This window comes from Osmerus eperlanus, chromosome 4 (genome assembly GCF_963692335.1).
Source record: "Osmerus eperlanus chromosome 4, fOsmEpe2.1, whole genome shotgun sequence".
Taxonomy (NCBI): Eukaryota; Metazoa; Chordata; class Actinopteri; order Osmeriformes; family Osmeridae; genus Osmerus; species Osmerus eperlanus.
Window position 1 is genome coordinate 10484981 of NC_085021.1, and position 13466 is coordinate 10498446.

Here is a 13466-nt window from a genome sequence, read left to right on the forward strand (position 1 = left end):
GTGTTTGAAACGTTCCCGATTCTTTTGCTCCAAGGCTGGCGTCATACTTTGAAGTGGCCACGAGGAGCTGTGACACCTGCTGAAGTTTGTCCTCGACACATCTGAAGCCCAACTGCCATGGCAAATAAATCAACTCTCAGAGTGGAAGTGTGAAAGCAGAAATCTGTCCAGTCCAAAGCAAGAGCGCCTGACTTCTGCCTCGGGGCAGACAAGTCTGGGGCCAAGACACAAGGCCGAGGAGGAAGTAGGCCAGGCGACGGGGGAAGTGCATCTAGGCTGACTCTCAGGGCCCAGAGTTCTGCATGGAGAGAATAAGGAGTCTCTGTGGTGGTTATTTGGGCAAAGACGTCATAACGTCAGACGTCTGAACAGTTGAAGCCCCTGTTCTCCGATCGTGCCCAACTGATGCCACTTGATCTTTTATCTTGTGTCTTTGAGAGTTGGAGAGGCTGATAGAGAAGCTGGCACACTCAAAACTGTGGAACAGATATGGAAGCTGTGGTCACCAGGCAGGTTAATTGTCACAGATGTTGATACTGGCCCAAACTACTCAGGCACAGCCCTGAGGAAACCCACTTCCGATTCTCTGATTGGACAGGGATATCAGGAAATCTGATTATCTTTCTCTGCAGACAGGGAACCTGTTTGCAGCTCAGAAAAAGAAAATGTTTGCATTAATAATCCGTTTAAGATTTCTACATTTTCTAGGATGGTATTAGACAGACTACAAGTGGAGACAGAAACGACACTGTCCTTTCAATTACTTCACATTTCACACTGAGATAAGGGCAGGGGTCCATTAAAGGATAAGGTTATTACCTCACAACAGGTCTGGACTGGGACTGAAAAATGGCCCGGGACTTTCAAACGCAAACCGGCCAACGGTTTATTATTATTATATATATATATTTTTTGCATTATGCCGCGGCCTTTTGACCGGCCGTTCGGGACATCTCCCGACTCTCCCGACGGCCAGTCCGACCCTGCCTCACAGTGAAAACATCGATATAAGATGGCCAAGCGGTTTGCTGAGAAAATGGATTAGAAGGTGTCACAAGGTGTTTACAGGTGGGACTTAACAGCACAACGTACCATGAACACGGAATGACACAGAAACACATGATACAGCCTGCAACCCTATCAAAGATACACCGAAAGAACTATTTGGCTTTCTCAGGGAGACCTTGGACAGCACTAGCACTGCAGTACTGCAGCCATAATCAAAGAGACACAAAGAGATGTTTGTTAGTACCTGCAGTATCTCAACAAACTCTCCAACAGCTAACCAGCAGACAGACCAACAATAATAATCACAATCACAAACATGTCCTTTGGCATAAAAACTATATTTTTCTCCTTCCTGCAGTTCAGAGCAAAATCAACAATGTTTCCAGTCCTCTGTTTGTAGGGTTGTGCATGTTGAGGGCATTGTCACTTTGCATATCTCTATGAAGGGTTATGTCTCATAGCTGACAACACACCACTGTAGTAGATCTGCTTGCCAAGGACTCTGAGAGCCACTCATGGCAAAATCCAACCTTTTCCAAAGCCTGAAGCAGTTAATGACCTTTCACAACACAATATGCATGAGTCACCCCCCTCACAAATGACACAGAATCTAAATATGTACCCTTGTAAGCAACACAAACCGATAATTACAAAACTATCTCTTCATTAATACACAATAGATTTTATGAATCAGGGCTGGGAGTGAGGGAGGGTCAGTGATGGTTCCACGGGGAACTCAACGTAAAAGAAAACTGCTAGGAAACTAGGAAACACCCAAACTCTTACCACACACCACCCACAAATCACCCACACCCCAGAGAGAGGATGTTGTCGTAAGGGGGGCGGGGGGCGGTGCCTGAAGGTCTTTGCGGTAATCCCAGATTCCTCAGAACACCTCTGGCAGACACCCAGGGGTCTAAATTCTCCTTCCTGGGGTGCAGGGGGTTTTAGGATTTAAGGATCTACTGGCTTAAGGGATTTCTGATTGCTTTGAAAAAGAAGCTGTGAAATACAACAACCTGAAAATGAATGAGTTACTGCATCTAGATTCAAACATATTATCCCCTCGCTGAGAAGACACAAGCCTACATTGACAGGCCATTGTTGCTTGTGATGGTGTATTTGATAAGGAGACTGCCGTGTTCACAGAAGCTTATCTAGAGTCTCCTTGTGCTATTTGCTTGATACTGCATAGTATCCATCAATCACACTAAACTCTTGTGGCCCCACAAATGTATTCAGGTTTTTATTGTAAACAATATCTAATTATTTGTGTACTGCTATAAAAAAATCACTTTGGATGCTTGATCCTCCAGCATCATGTTTATATGCTGTCACTTGGGAAATAGGAGACAGATCTCGTCACCTATGGTTATTCTTAGTCTTATTAAAATTCAGTTAGAATTAGAAAAAAATTCAGAATAGTATGAGATTGTAAGATTGTGACATTTAAGATTGGCCTTATTAGCTACTTTTACCTCAGCAAGCTACACAATGGCACGTTTTTTTCCTGGAAAATCAATGTCCTCTTGATAATGAGGGCCTAATTGGCCAAGTTCTGAGTCCCATTGTGGACTGATTGAGCAGAGGCGATGACAAAGAGACAAGCGGAGGTGTTGTGATGCTAGAGCAGCACATGCACCCTCTGTCCTCCCAGGGCTCGTGGACACTGCGTGGATACTCCCCTCCTCTCGTTTCCCTGGAAATCTCAGCTGTCATGGCAATGTGTACGAGGGAGCGCCGCTGCATAATTGCAGGGGCGCGAACCAGGGGAAAGCATCATCTTCCTCCATCCACAGAGATTGCCCTTTGATAAAACAAGACGGACACCTCATGCCAATTATTCCAATGCAATCAATCCCTGTGTATCACTAAGGCGTCTCATAAATGCATGAGTCGTCCTTGGACTGTCATTGCTCCACCACCTTGCCACCTTCTCTGCAGTATCCTGGTCTATAAGCTGTGAGATAGTGGATCCCTCAGGTACAGCTCAGGGTGTTTAGTAGGTCTGTTAAGGGTGCTGTCACGTCTGTGTCAAAGTGGGCCCTCTCTGCTTTTTGCCGGAGATGAGTAGATTCCTAACAGCCGGAAGAATGAGAGAAAGAGAGAGAGCGAATTCCATCTAATGACTGGGTTTCTATGGAAACCAGGTTAGATTTGAAGGCACTTGAAGAGAAAAAACCCTCGGGCTTCAGTTTGCTCTGTGACTGCGCTTCAAAACAAAGCTTAATTAAATTTGCGAGCCCTGTGAGAGGTCTCATGCGCTGTCGCCAAAATCCAGCTCGCAGCATTGGCATGGACTGAGATCTCAGTCAGTTCTTGGTCCCTGTATACCCCTGGACAGAGGAAGAAAGCAGCTTTGCAATATCCTGTGTGTCGCTCTTCTGGTGCTGATGTTGGCTCCGACTTTTGATTTAGTATTTCTCTAGCAAACAATAACTCCATGGGAATGGAATAGATCTGAACCTGAACACCTCAGCTCTAAACTCCCTGAACGGATACAATCTTCCATGAAATGAAGGTGACTGAGCAGAACTTAGAGATAATGCATTGACTCACATTTCAATGGAGCGGCCTGTCATATCCTGCTGTTTCTCACCTTTTCTTCACCTCTTTGTAAATCCCACCTGAGGGAGATGCTCTGGGATGGGATCAACCCAAGTGCTATTGATTGGCTAAGCTTTTTCTGCCAAGAACTACTCAAGGAAGACTGCCTGTTGACTGACTGGCTGTCTGTGGGTGGAATCATTAATGGTGCCGGAGGTTAGTACAGTCTCACGCTGTCAGTGTTACGCTGCCAACAGGGGTCTGTCATGATCAGCAGTTCTGTTTCCACTTTGGGGTGGCGAGATGAAATTGTACCAGAGTCGCTGTGTGTGTGTGTGCAGGTGTGTGTGCGTGTGTGAGTGTAGCTGTTTCTGAACTGTCAAAATAGAAATACACAATATGACACAACAGTCGGCCTATTGGTAATCTATTATTTATTGGTTGTCAGTCTTTCCTAGTGGCTACATGCTTCCTGACAGCTTGACAGTAAATCTGAACACAGCTCACTGTGTAGGCCTGATGAGTCCTCCATCTCTAGTCACACTTGGTCACGACGGGAGTGAGGAATGTGCTATTGATGGGTCAGTCAAACAAGGCATTTTGTACAACACTGAGGGATGACTGAGAAATCCTCCAGAGGCACAAATCCCCTCTGCCCAGGAAATCCTGTCGCCATTTCCCATAAGCTGTACATTTCCTCCACCAGACACCATTCATCAAAGGTGTTCACGGAGAAATAACTTGACCAAAAATCTTCTTCTGTGATTTTACACCTTTCAACCACGTTCAAAAGACATCATTTAAAATAGAGCTAGTTTGCTAGTTTGTTGATATGAGAGGACATTTTGAAATTGACATCATTTTGATGAGTACCACTTTTTAGAACACACACAGGACGAGTAAGGTAGTGCAGTGTAACTGGTTGTAGATCCTCTTGTTGACTGTCAATCACTTCTCCATGCTCCAGGTTCCCCTCATGCATCACAGCACAACAGATTAATCATAATGACGGCTCGATGTATACAGTAACTTTCGAATTTTGTTAATTTTACCCTCCAGTATAACATATGCTCAAATTTGCGCGTTACAAGCGAGAAATTGCAGAGCCAGCTAAATATTTAAACGGAACCAATTGAATATGCCTTGGAGAAGCTCTGTTCCTAACTGTTGATACTGTGTCGGGACGAGAGACTCAAGCTCACACTCAGATATCCCCCAGTGCTCAGAGACTATGTGAATCATTTGAGAGAAATCAGATAAAACAGGCTGGCATAGAAAAGAACACTGCGACAAAAAAGAAAAAAAAGAAAACTGCATTTCTTCTGGGAAGCAAGGAAACATTGGCACGCAACCAGTTGGGGGAAAATAATTACTTTGCATAAGGTGTATACTCATAAAGGTTTGTCAAGTGTCCCCACAGTCAGAGGCAGCATGTGTTGTTGTTAGTTCAGTTCCTAGGAGTGTTCTCATGCTGCTTGTCAGCATTCTTGATGTATTTCCAGCTCTCTATCTGGGCATACCGTTTTCATAACATTGAAAAAATAAATGAGTTTCAGCTCCAGTCCCCTATCTCTCTTTACACACACCCACACAAACATGGAGATACACACTACGCCCACCCACACAAACATGGAGATGCGCACCACAGTCATTCATGGTTCTCGCTGGCTCTCGAGAACACTTCTGCCGGTGCAGCACTGTTCTATGGAGCCTTTGTTCCTCTTGAAACAGATTGTGTGCTTATTTATCTGAATTATATGACTCATTTTCAACACATCTGCTAGTGAAATATAATCCTGAGCCTGATTGTGAGTGTGTGTGACACTGATTGTCTATCCCTCTGTATGTGTCTGTTTTGCCCGTTTCTGTGTTTTCCTTACCATAGTATGTGAGTGTGTGAATGTCTGTATGAAAAACGTTTATTTAACTTATTTTGCATTCAACACAAATTCCTCACAAATGTTTCAAGCCATATTTCACAGCGTAATCTGACCGGCCAGGCTCAGTGTAACATTGCCAGCGATTGCAGTAGTAGCCCATGTACATGAATCACATTTTGTATTTCTACCTAATAGACTGTGATTCTCTCCCTCTCCCTCCACCCCCCCCCCCCCTCCCCGCCATCTGTTGGTCCATATTGTCCTCCTCGGTTGTGCCCCCCCCGCTCTCGTCCAGGCGTCACATTTGGCCTGCTCGTCTGCCTGTTTCTGCTCTGCGGCCTGGCCCTCCTGGGCCTCTGTGCCTTTGCCTCCTGGAAGCTGTGCTGGGTGCCTTGGCGGAACAAGGCCCTGTCCTCCAGCTCAGCAGCCCTCAGCCCGGCCTGCGGCCCTGACAGCTGCCCCCTCCAGCACCACAACCTCCCCAGCCCCCAGCAGCCACTGGTCACCATGGCGACAGAGAAGGTGAAAGGACCCATGGGCTCCATGGGCTTCCTGGAGGCGGCGGTGAAGATCAGCCACACCTCCCCTGACATTCCGGCTGAGGTGCAGCGCTCCATGAGAGAGCACTTTCTGCGCCGCACGCAGCGCATGCAGCGACAGACCACTGAGCCGGCATCCTCCACTAGGTTGGTAAACACACACAGACACACACGCACACACATAATGGATGTGTAGAGACAAAGCCAAGTAAAACAGCTCTCGGAGGACAGCGGTCTCCATTCGTCAGATTCACAAACCTCTGGCAAATGCCAAATCACGCTAGAAGCCCCACAGTTCCACATCCTGTCACACATCGGGGAGCAAATCACCTCGTAATGTCAGAGACAACGTTTTTTATCTGTCTCTGCCTTTCTACTCCCAGCCTCTTAGATTTACAATTTCCATAATCAAATGAGCATTATCTTACTCCAGAGAAACAATTTTACAACTCATTATCAATAGGCTGATTACAAACCTAGACCTTTTCACTGGAACATGATACACTAAAGTAGGTAATGGAATACAATTAGGAAATACCAGCAGTGAAATTACAGAATTGGGATTCCATCTAATTACATGGAGTTAGATTCATTGATGCAAGGAATCAATGAAATAACTTTTGCCAATAACAGACAGTACTTTCTTCACTCATTTCAGCTCTTGTAATAACCCCCCAAGCTGCATAATGACATTCTACCTGCTTTTACTGAAAAATTTAAGAAACTGAAAATACAAAATTGAGCCTGCAGAGACATATGTTCAGATTTGAAACCACTGAATTTGCCTGCTGGGTAACAGCACCGTTTTTCACACTCTGACCCCTCCAGACACTCAACCTGCTTACTCATTTCCTTTTTTTCTCACTTCTCTCCCTCATTTTCCCTTCTGTTGTGCCCTCTCTCTCCCCCTCTCTCTCCCCCTCTCTCTCCCGCTCTCTCTCCCCCTCTGTCTCCCCCTCTCTCTCCCCCTCTGTCTCCCTCTCTCTCCCCCTCTGTCTCCCCCTCTCTCTCCCCCTCTCTCTTCCCCTCTCTCTCCCCCTCTGTCTCCCCCTCTCTCTCCCCCTCTGTCTCCCCTTCTGTCTCCCCCTCTGTCTCCCCCTCTCTCTCCCCCTCTGTCTCCCCCTCTCTCTCCCCCTCTGTCTCCCCCTCTGTCTACCCCTCTCTCTCCCCCTCTCTCTCCCCCTCTGTCTCCCCCTCTCTCTTCCCCTCTCTCTTCCCCTCTGTCTCCTCCTCTCTCTCCCCCTCTCTCTCCCCCTCTCTCTCCCCCTGTCCCTCTATCTCTCTCTATGTCTTCCACTCTTTCCCTTCCTCACCTCTTCTCCCCTTCCTTTCTCAACATCTACTCCTTTCCTGTGGATTCTCCCTCTCCTATTCTTTCATCTCTCTTGCCTGTCTACGTTCACCCCAACCTCCCCCAGGCACAGCTCATTCAAGAGACACTTGCCCAGACAGATGCAGGTGGGCAGCCTGGATCTTGGCAACGACTATGTGGACGAGGACGAGCAGCCGACCAGCATCGGGCGCATCAAGCCGGAGCTGTACAAGCAGCAGTCCCTGGAGACCGAGGAGTCCTCCAAGAACGCCAGCGGCAAGAACTGCGGCAAGATCAACTTCTCGCTCAAGTACGACTACGAGGAGGAGGCGCTGATCGTCAACATCCTGAAGGCCTTCGACCTTCCCGCCAAGGACATATGCGGCAGCTCCGACCCCTACGTCAAGGTCTACCTGCTGCCCGACCGCAAGAAGTTCCAGACACGCGTCCACCGCAAGACGCTCAACCCCACCTTCGACGAGTCCTTCCAGTTCCCCGTGCCTTACGAGGAGCTGGCCATCAGGAAGCTCCACATGAGCGTCTTTGACTTTGACAGGTTCTCCCGCCACGACATGATCGGGGAGGTGGAGGTGGACAACCTGTTTGAGACGTCCGATCTCTCCAGGGAGACGGTCATCTGGAGGGACATTCAGTACGCCACCTCTGTAAGGCCACCTCCCAAACAACGCACGCACCACACACCCAATAGGAGCTGATTTCATTTGATTATGAACAATTACTAGTAGACTCAAAAATAGACTCAAGTTAGCAGCCAAAATATCTATTCACATTGTTGCTGTTTGAGGGTGACTTTTGCAATTATCAGCAGGACCATCTAGATATCAAAAAGAACAAACTGGCTGAATAAGTTCCACTAATGACACATTCACTGCTGCCATAATACTTTTTTGATTCTATTCAGAGTGTTCGGATGGACTGAGCAGTTGGCCAGCCTTCAAGCTCTCTGTATGGTTCATCACACCAACATCGACTAGGTGCCCTTAGGTCTAGTCCCCTGTTATTGAACTTATGCTGTTTTAGAGGGTTCAATAATCTCATAGTTATTGCTAAAGAGGCAGGAAAGCAACTGGCTCCCTTCACTTGGCAGACACTTTTTATTGAACCGACGAATGATTTCCAACTAAAACTGGTACCTTGAATCTGAAAAGTAAATTATGCATAGACAGGCGGGGTTCTGTAAACATAAGAGGGTTCAGGAATATGAGCAGTGGTTTGGATAAGGGCACCACCAACGCTCAATGTCCTGATGAGCAATCGTCTGGGATGTGTGTGTGTCGGTGTCTGTGCCTGTGTTCGTTTGTGACGGTGAGTCACTTGTTAGTGTCTGTGTCTGTGTGTGGAGGGTTGGGTGGGGGAATGTAGGGGGAAGAACAAGCTGCTTTGCTTTGTTTACAGATCAGAGGGGGGCCTTCATCAATATCACCTTGGCATTCGATCAAAGAAAGAGTGTTGAGTGGCCCACAGAGCTATTGAGTCTTTGGTGTTTTAGGGCTATGGTGTTCGATCCTAACTATTTTAAGAAGTTTGCACATTTGTTGTCAATGCAAAGAAAGTCAGCATAGAGAGATGGATGTGAGAAAGTGAGAGAACAAAAAAGTGTGAGAGAGAGAGAGAAAGAGAGAGTGAGAGAGAAAGAGAGAGAGAGAGAGAGAGAGAGAGAGAGAGAGAGAGAGAGAGAGAGAGAGAGAGAGAGAGAGAGAGAGAGAAAGCGTGAGTGAGTGAGTGAGTGAGTGAGTGAGTGAGTGAGAGAGAGAGAGAGAGAGAGAGAGAGAGAGAGAGAGAGAGAGAGAGAGAGAGAGAGAGAGAGTGAGAGAGAGAGAGTGAGAGAGTGAGAGAAGGAGAGATTACATTAGTGGAACAGTGTATGTTTAAATCTTTCTTTACGGTAAGCTGTGTTGACTTGTGTAGTGACACTGTAATTAATCCATTACTTTTTACATTGTCCTGGTGCTGAGTGACACTAACTCACTTTAATTTTTTAATACAACCCAAAGTATTTGTACTACTTTAGACTTATAAAGGGTCTGCTTTTTTAACACATTTTGCTGTGCTCTCACATTTCCATCTATAAAATACAACTTTGGCACGATGAACCAAATCCTCTTCCACTTGCAGAACGGGAGTAGCTGAATCGAAGTGTGAGAGACATTAAGTCTGCACAACTCACAAGTGCTTAGAAGGGCTGGGATTTGTCCATCACAGGGGGGGGCTCTCCAAGCTCATTTGAAGTGATTAGAGCCTGGCCGACCTTAAGGCTGTTTGTAGGATGAGGCTCACATCTCACCAGGGAGCGATAACAGGACTCTCTCTGGCCCAGAGATGCTTACCGCAGTGGGAGGGCTATAGAACCCTGAACTGTCCCTGTTGTGAAGATATACCACCATCTTATAGAAAAGGACCGCATGTCCCAGTTTTAGGTTTTTGTTCTCTTATAGGAACATATTTTGTGAATAGCTCTTAACATAGTTGGTTTTAACATGGTTGATGCTTTCCCTGTACCCTGTATGTACACTGTTTGTGTACAGGTGAAGATACTGTACGAGAGTCTCTGTTGATTATTTGACACGTTTCTATGTTATCAGTTAATCAGTGAAATTTGTCACATAATCTAAATAGTCTTGTATGATGGATTTGAAAGAGTGTTGTGTATGGCTACATTTACAAGCCTCAGAGTAGTGGAGGTGAGGTGAACAGGTGTGTGATGTGCTGTGTCTGTGCTGTTTCCTCAGGAAAGTGTGGATCTTGGTGAAATTATGTTTTCACTTTGCTACCTGCCAACCGCAGGCAGACTCACACTTACTGTCCTCAAGTGTAGGAACCTCAAGGCCATGGACATCACAGGATACTCGGGTACGTGTGTGTGTGTGTTGGTGTGTCTGTGATTACGAGTTTGTGGCAACGTGTGAACATTTGAATAGCCACGTTTGAATGTCACATAAAATGAGCAAATAATGACTGGCACTCACTACAGCAGTGCTCTATTTATTTGAAAGTTAATAATATCAAACTGTAAATATTAAACTGATGATTAGTTCTTAAAGGTTGCTGGCGGTCTGTTTATAAATGGACTGCTGTTCACTTTGCATTTAAACAGCAACAAACAGTTTTCATTTATGATAAATATTATTACGTGTAATTAAGTAACGTTTATGGGGATTTAAATATCCTGAATCAAGCATTACATAAACAAAATATGGCATAATATGTTTCTGTCATGATCAATGAGATTTTACAAGTTTCACGTTCCTCAGTTGAACATTTAGATATCTCCAATTGTTGCCAAATTGAATCTCTGTGCGATAAAGTGTGGCCATTAAATTGTTGCCCCAAGCAGATTTGTGTGCAAAGCAAGCATTCTTTGTTGTCATGTACAGATTTAGGGAAACGTAGCTCCCATCAGGCAAACACATAATGGATCAGTCACAGTGAGCTGACGGATGAAGATTGAAATGAGTGTTTACTGAGATGATACATTACCGCTCAGTAATCCCATTTAAGCTCACCATCACTGGCTTTCATCCTTCCTTTCCCCTGTACACCTGGAGTGTTGACTCATCAACATTACTGGGGACAGAGATTCCTGCCAGACCTTTCAAAGTAGTTTTGATTGTATGATGGAAAAGCCTGTGACGGCAATTTGAAATTGACCATTGATTCTTGATGGATGAATCTTTTTGACAGTTAAGGCAAACATGAAAGTGATCGCTACGTATTTCAGGCCTGCTTTGGGACACTCATTTGTCAGTCAGTGCGATGGATATGAATATGTCAGCAGTCGTGAAGCAAGCAAGGCTTTTCTACAATGCATTTCAAATGAGCTGACTTGTGTTTGTCACACTCAGATCCCTACGTCAAAGTATCTCTCATATGCGACGGGAGGCGTTTGAAAAAGAAGAAGACCACCATCAAGAAGAACACGCTGAACCCCACATACAACGAATCCATCATCTTCGACATCCCTCCAGACAGCATGGACACCGTCAGTCTGCACATCTCCGTCATGGACTACGACTTGTACGTAAATCATTTTGTTCACTTGAAATTCTCATGTCACGGTGAAACCTCGACGACTGAACGTAGGCATGAGCCTTCAACATGAAGCTGTTTGAATGATAGGAAAAATGGACGGGTGAACTTGACCATCTATTTACATGATCATCAAATCGCTAAATATCGATTTCAAGTACCAAAATAATTTGTTTCAAACGATAACTAAAATAATAACTAAAATCGAAAAGGTCAAAAGTTAGAACAGGTTGTCCTCTGATGGATGGAGGGCTGCGAGGGTTCTTCTGAGATTAGTCTATCAGGTGGCCACAGTCTTGTTTTCTAGTCTGAGTCTCACATCCCAGGATTATACAGAGCTGAGTATCTGACAGGAGGATTATCATGTGAAATAACAGACATCACTTTGGCCTCTCCAAGCCACCATATAGAGGCCTGCTTGGCTTTCATTTACACTTCAGACATTGTTCGAGTAATGCACTCTCAAAGAGATATGCAAATGATCCTTCTGGTTGTCATGCCTCTGTGTGATCACTCTGATCATTGAGCCTGGTGGTCTTAATCATCACCGGCCCTTCTCTTTGTTTCCAGCTGATAACTTTGTCTGTGTCCTGATAACAACCAGGCTGTTGTAAACAGGAAGTTATTGGGACGTGTCCTTCAGTCCACATGCTGACTGTTGTGTGGTTTGATCTCTCTCCCTGCAGGGTAGGTCACAACGAAATCATTGGCGTTAACAGAGTAGGCTGCAACGCTGAAGGTCTTGGCAGGGACCACTGGAACGAGATGCTGGCCTACCCAAGGAAGCCCGTTGCACACTGGCACCCCCTGCTGGAGTCCAAAAAATCTGAGAAAGAGGTGAGGATGTGTGCATAGTTCAATTATACCTCCACGATACCTGCATGAAACCTCCATGATATCAACATGGCCATGCCAAGTGTGCAGATGCACAATGGATAAAGACAAATAAACGTCCTATTTAGACAATTGTGAACACTGCAGCACTTTTCACGTCACGTTTAAAGAGGTTTGTTCCATTCCTAACGTGCCTGTTTGTGTGTATTCCAGTGGAAAGCGAGAACGGCCAGCTTTGATAGCCAGGGTTCCTGCCCGTCCCCCAGACCCCCTGCCAGCCCCTGAGCAGAACCACCTGTGACCCGTTGGCCCAGGTTTGGTTCTCATCTCCCCTGCTGACTCCCTCCCCATCTGTGTTTGCCTGAGGAGAAACTCAACCCCGGTCCTCTCCCTCTTCCTCCAGCGTGGCCTCACAGCACCCCCAAGGATCTAGGATCAGAGTAACAGTGTTTCTTTCAAGTTGCCGTGAAGTTAGGTTTGCTGATCTGGAGTCAGCGTGTGGGAGGTGGGGGGGGGGCATTGTTTACCCTGAGCTTCCCTAGTTGCGTGTTCTCCCTGAAAGCGAGGTGTCTGAGTTGAACTGCAGGCTCTTGATTTCCAGTGTAACTTGGAGTGGACTGAGCCTGATGGAGTGTGATGCAGTAGTCCATCCCTGTACTCTGGAGTTTCTGGCTCTTTGATGAGGGCCTCTCGTTGAAGCTCTTTGAACGCAGTAAAGGTTTCTCAGAGAGAGCATAAGGACTTGGAGAAGCCCTTACAAAAAAGATTATCCAGTGCTGTAATAACGTTGTGGCAATATTGATGTTGTAATTATGGCAGCCAATACAAGCTGTTGTGTTGCAAAGCCAGCAGGGCTGGAGGAAATGAATGGGAGAATCTGCTGAACGGCAAACTATTATCATCATCAGAAAGATGATTAACTTGCCACCCATCACAAAATCAAATAGAAACAATGTTATTCACAGATATATTCAGTACTGTCGATGAGGTTGGCATTTTAAAAGAAAAGCACACTTAACACACCCTTACCTCTCTCTTTGTTGTTTTTTTAGTCCTGGCACCTCTGCCTTTTCTTCCTATTGAGTGAAAACATACAACTCTCGTAGTGCGTAGCTTCTGTTCTTTACCTTCTACCGAGCGGCTTGCCCTCATGCACCTCTTGGTCAGTTGGGTGGGGTGGGGGTGGAAGTGTATCATTCAATGCGCAGATGTCCACTAATGTACTGTATATTCCGTTTGAAAATCGAAAGATACTGAAATCACTGCAGTCATTTTAGACAGGTTAGGCTGCTGTTGGTC

At 45.8% G+C, this 13466-nt stretch overlaps 1 protein-coding gene across 1 annotated transcript in view; it reads left to right on the top strand.

Annotated features, from left to right (window-relative positions):
- Window positions 1–13247, top strand: part of syt6a (synaptotagmin VIa) — a 29126-nt gene extending 15879 nt beyond the window's left edge. The window contains exons 2-7 of the mRNA XM_062458879.1: window positions 5731–6112; window positions 7384–7951; window positions 10037–10157; window positions 11150–11321; window positions 12020–12170; window positions 12381–13247. Of these exons, the coding sequence (XP_062314863.1) occupies window positions 5731–6112; window positions 7384–7951; window positions 10037–10157; window positions 11150–11321; window positions 12020–12170; window positions 12381–12452 (1466 nt within the window). The 3' untranslated portion in view covers window positions 12453–13247. The remainder of the gene's footprint in view (window positions 1–5730; window positions 6113–7383; window positions 7952–10036; window positions 10158–11149; window positions 11322–12019; window positions 12171–12380) is intronic.
- Window positions 13248–13466: the final 219 nt, after the last annotated feature.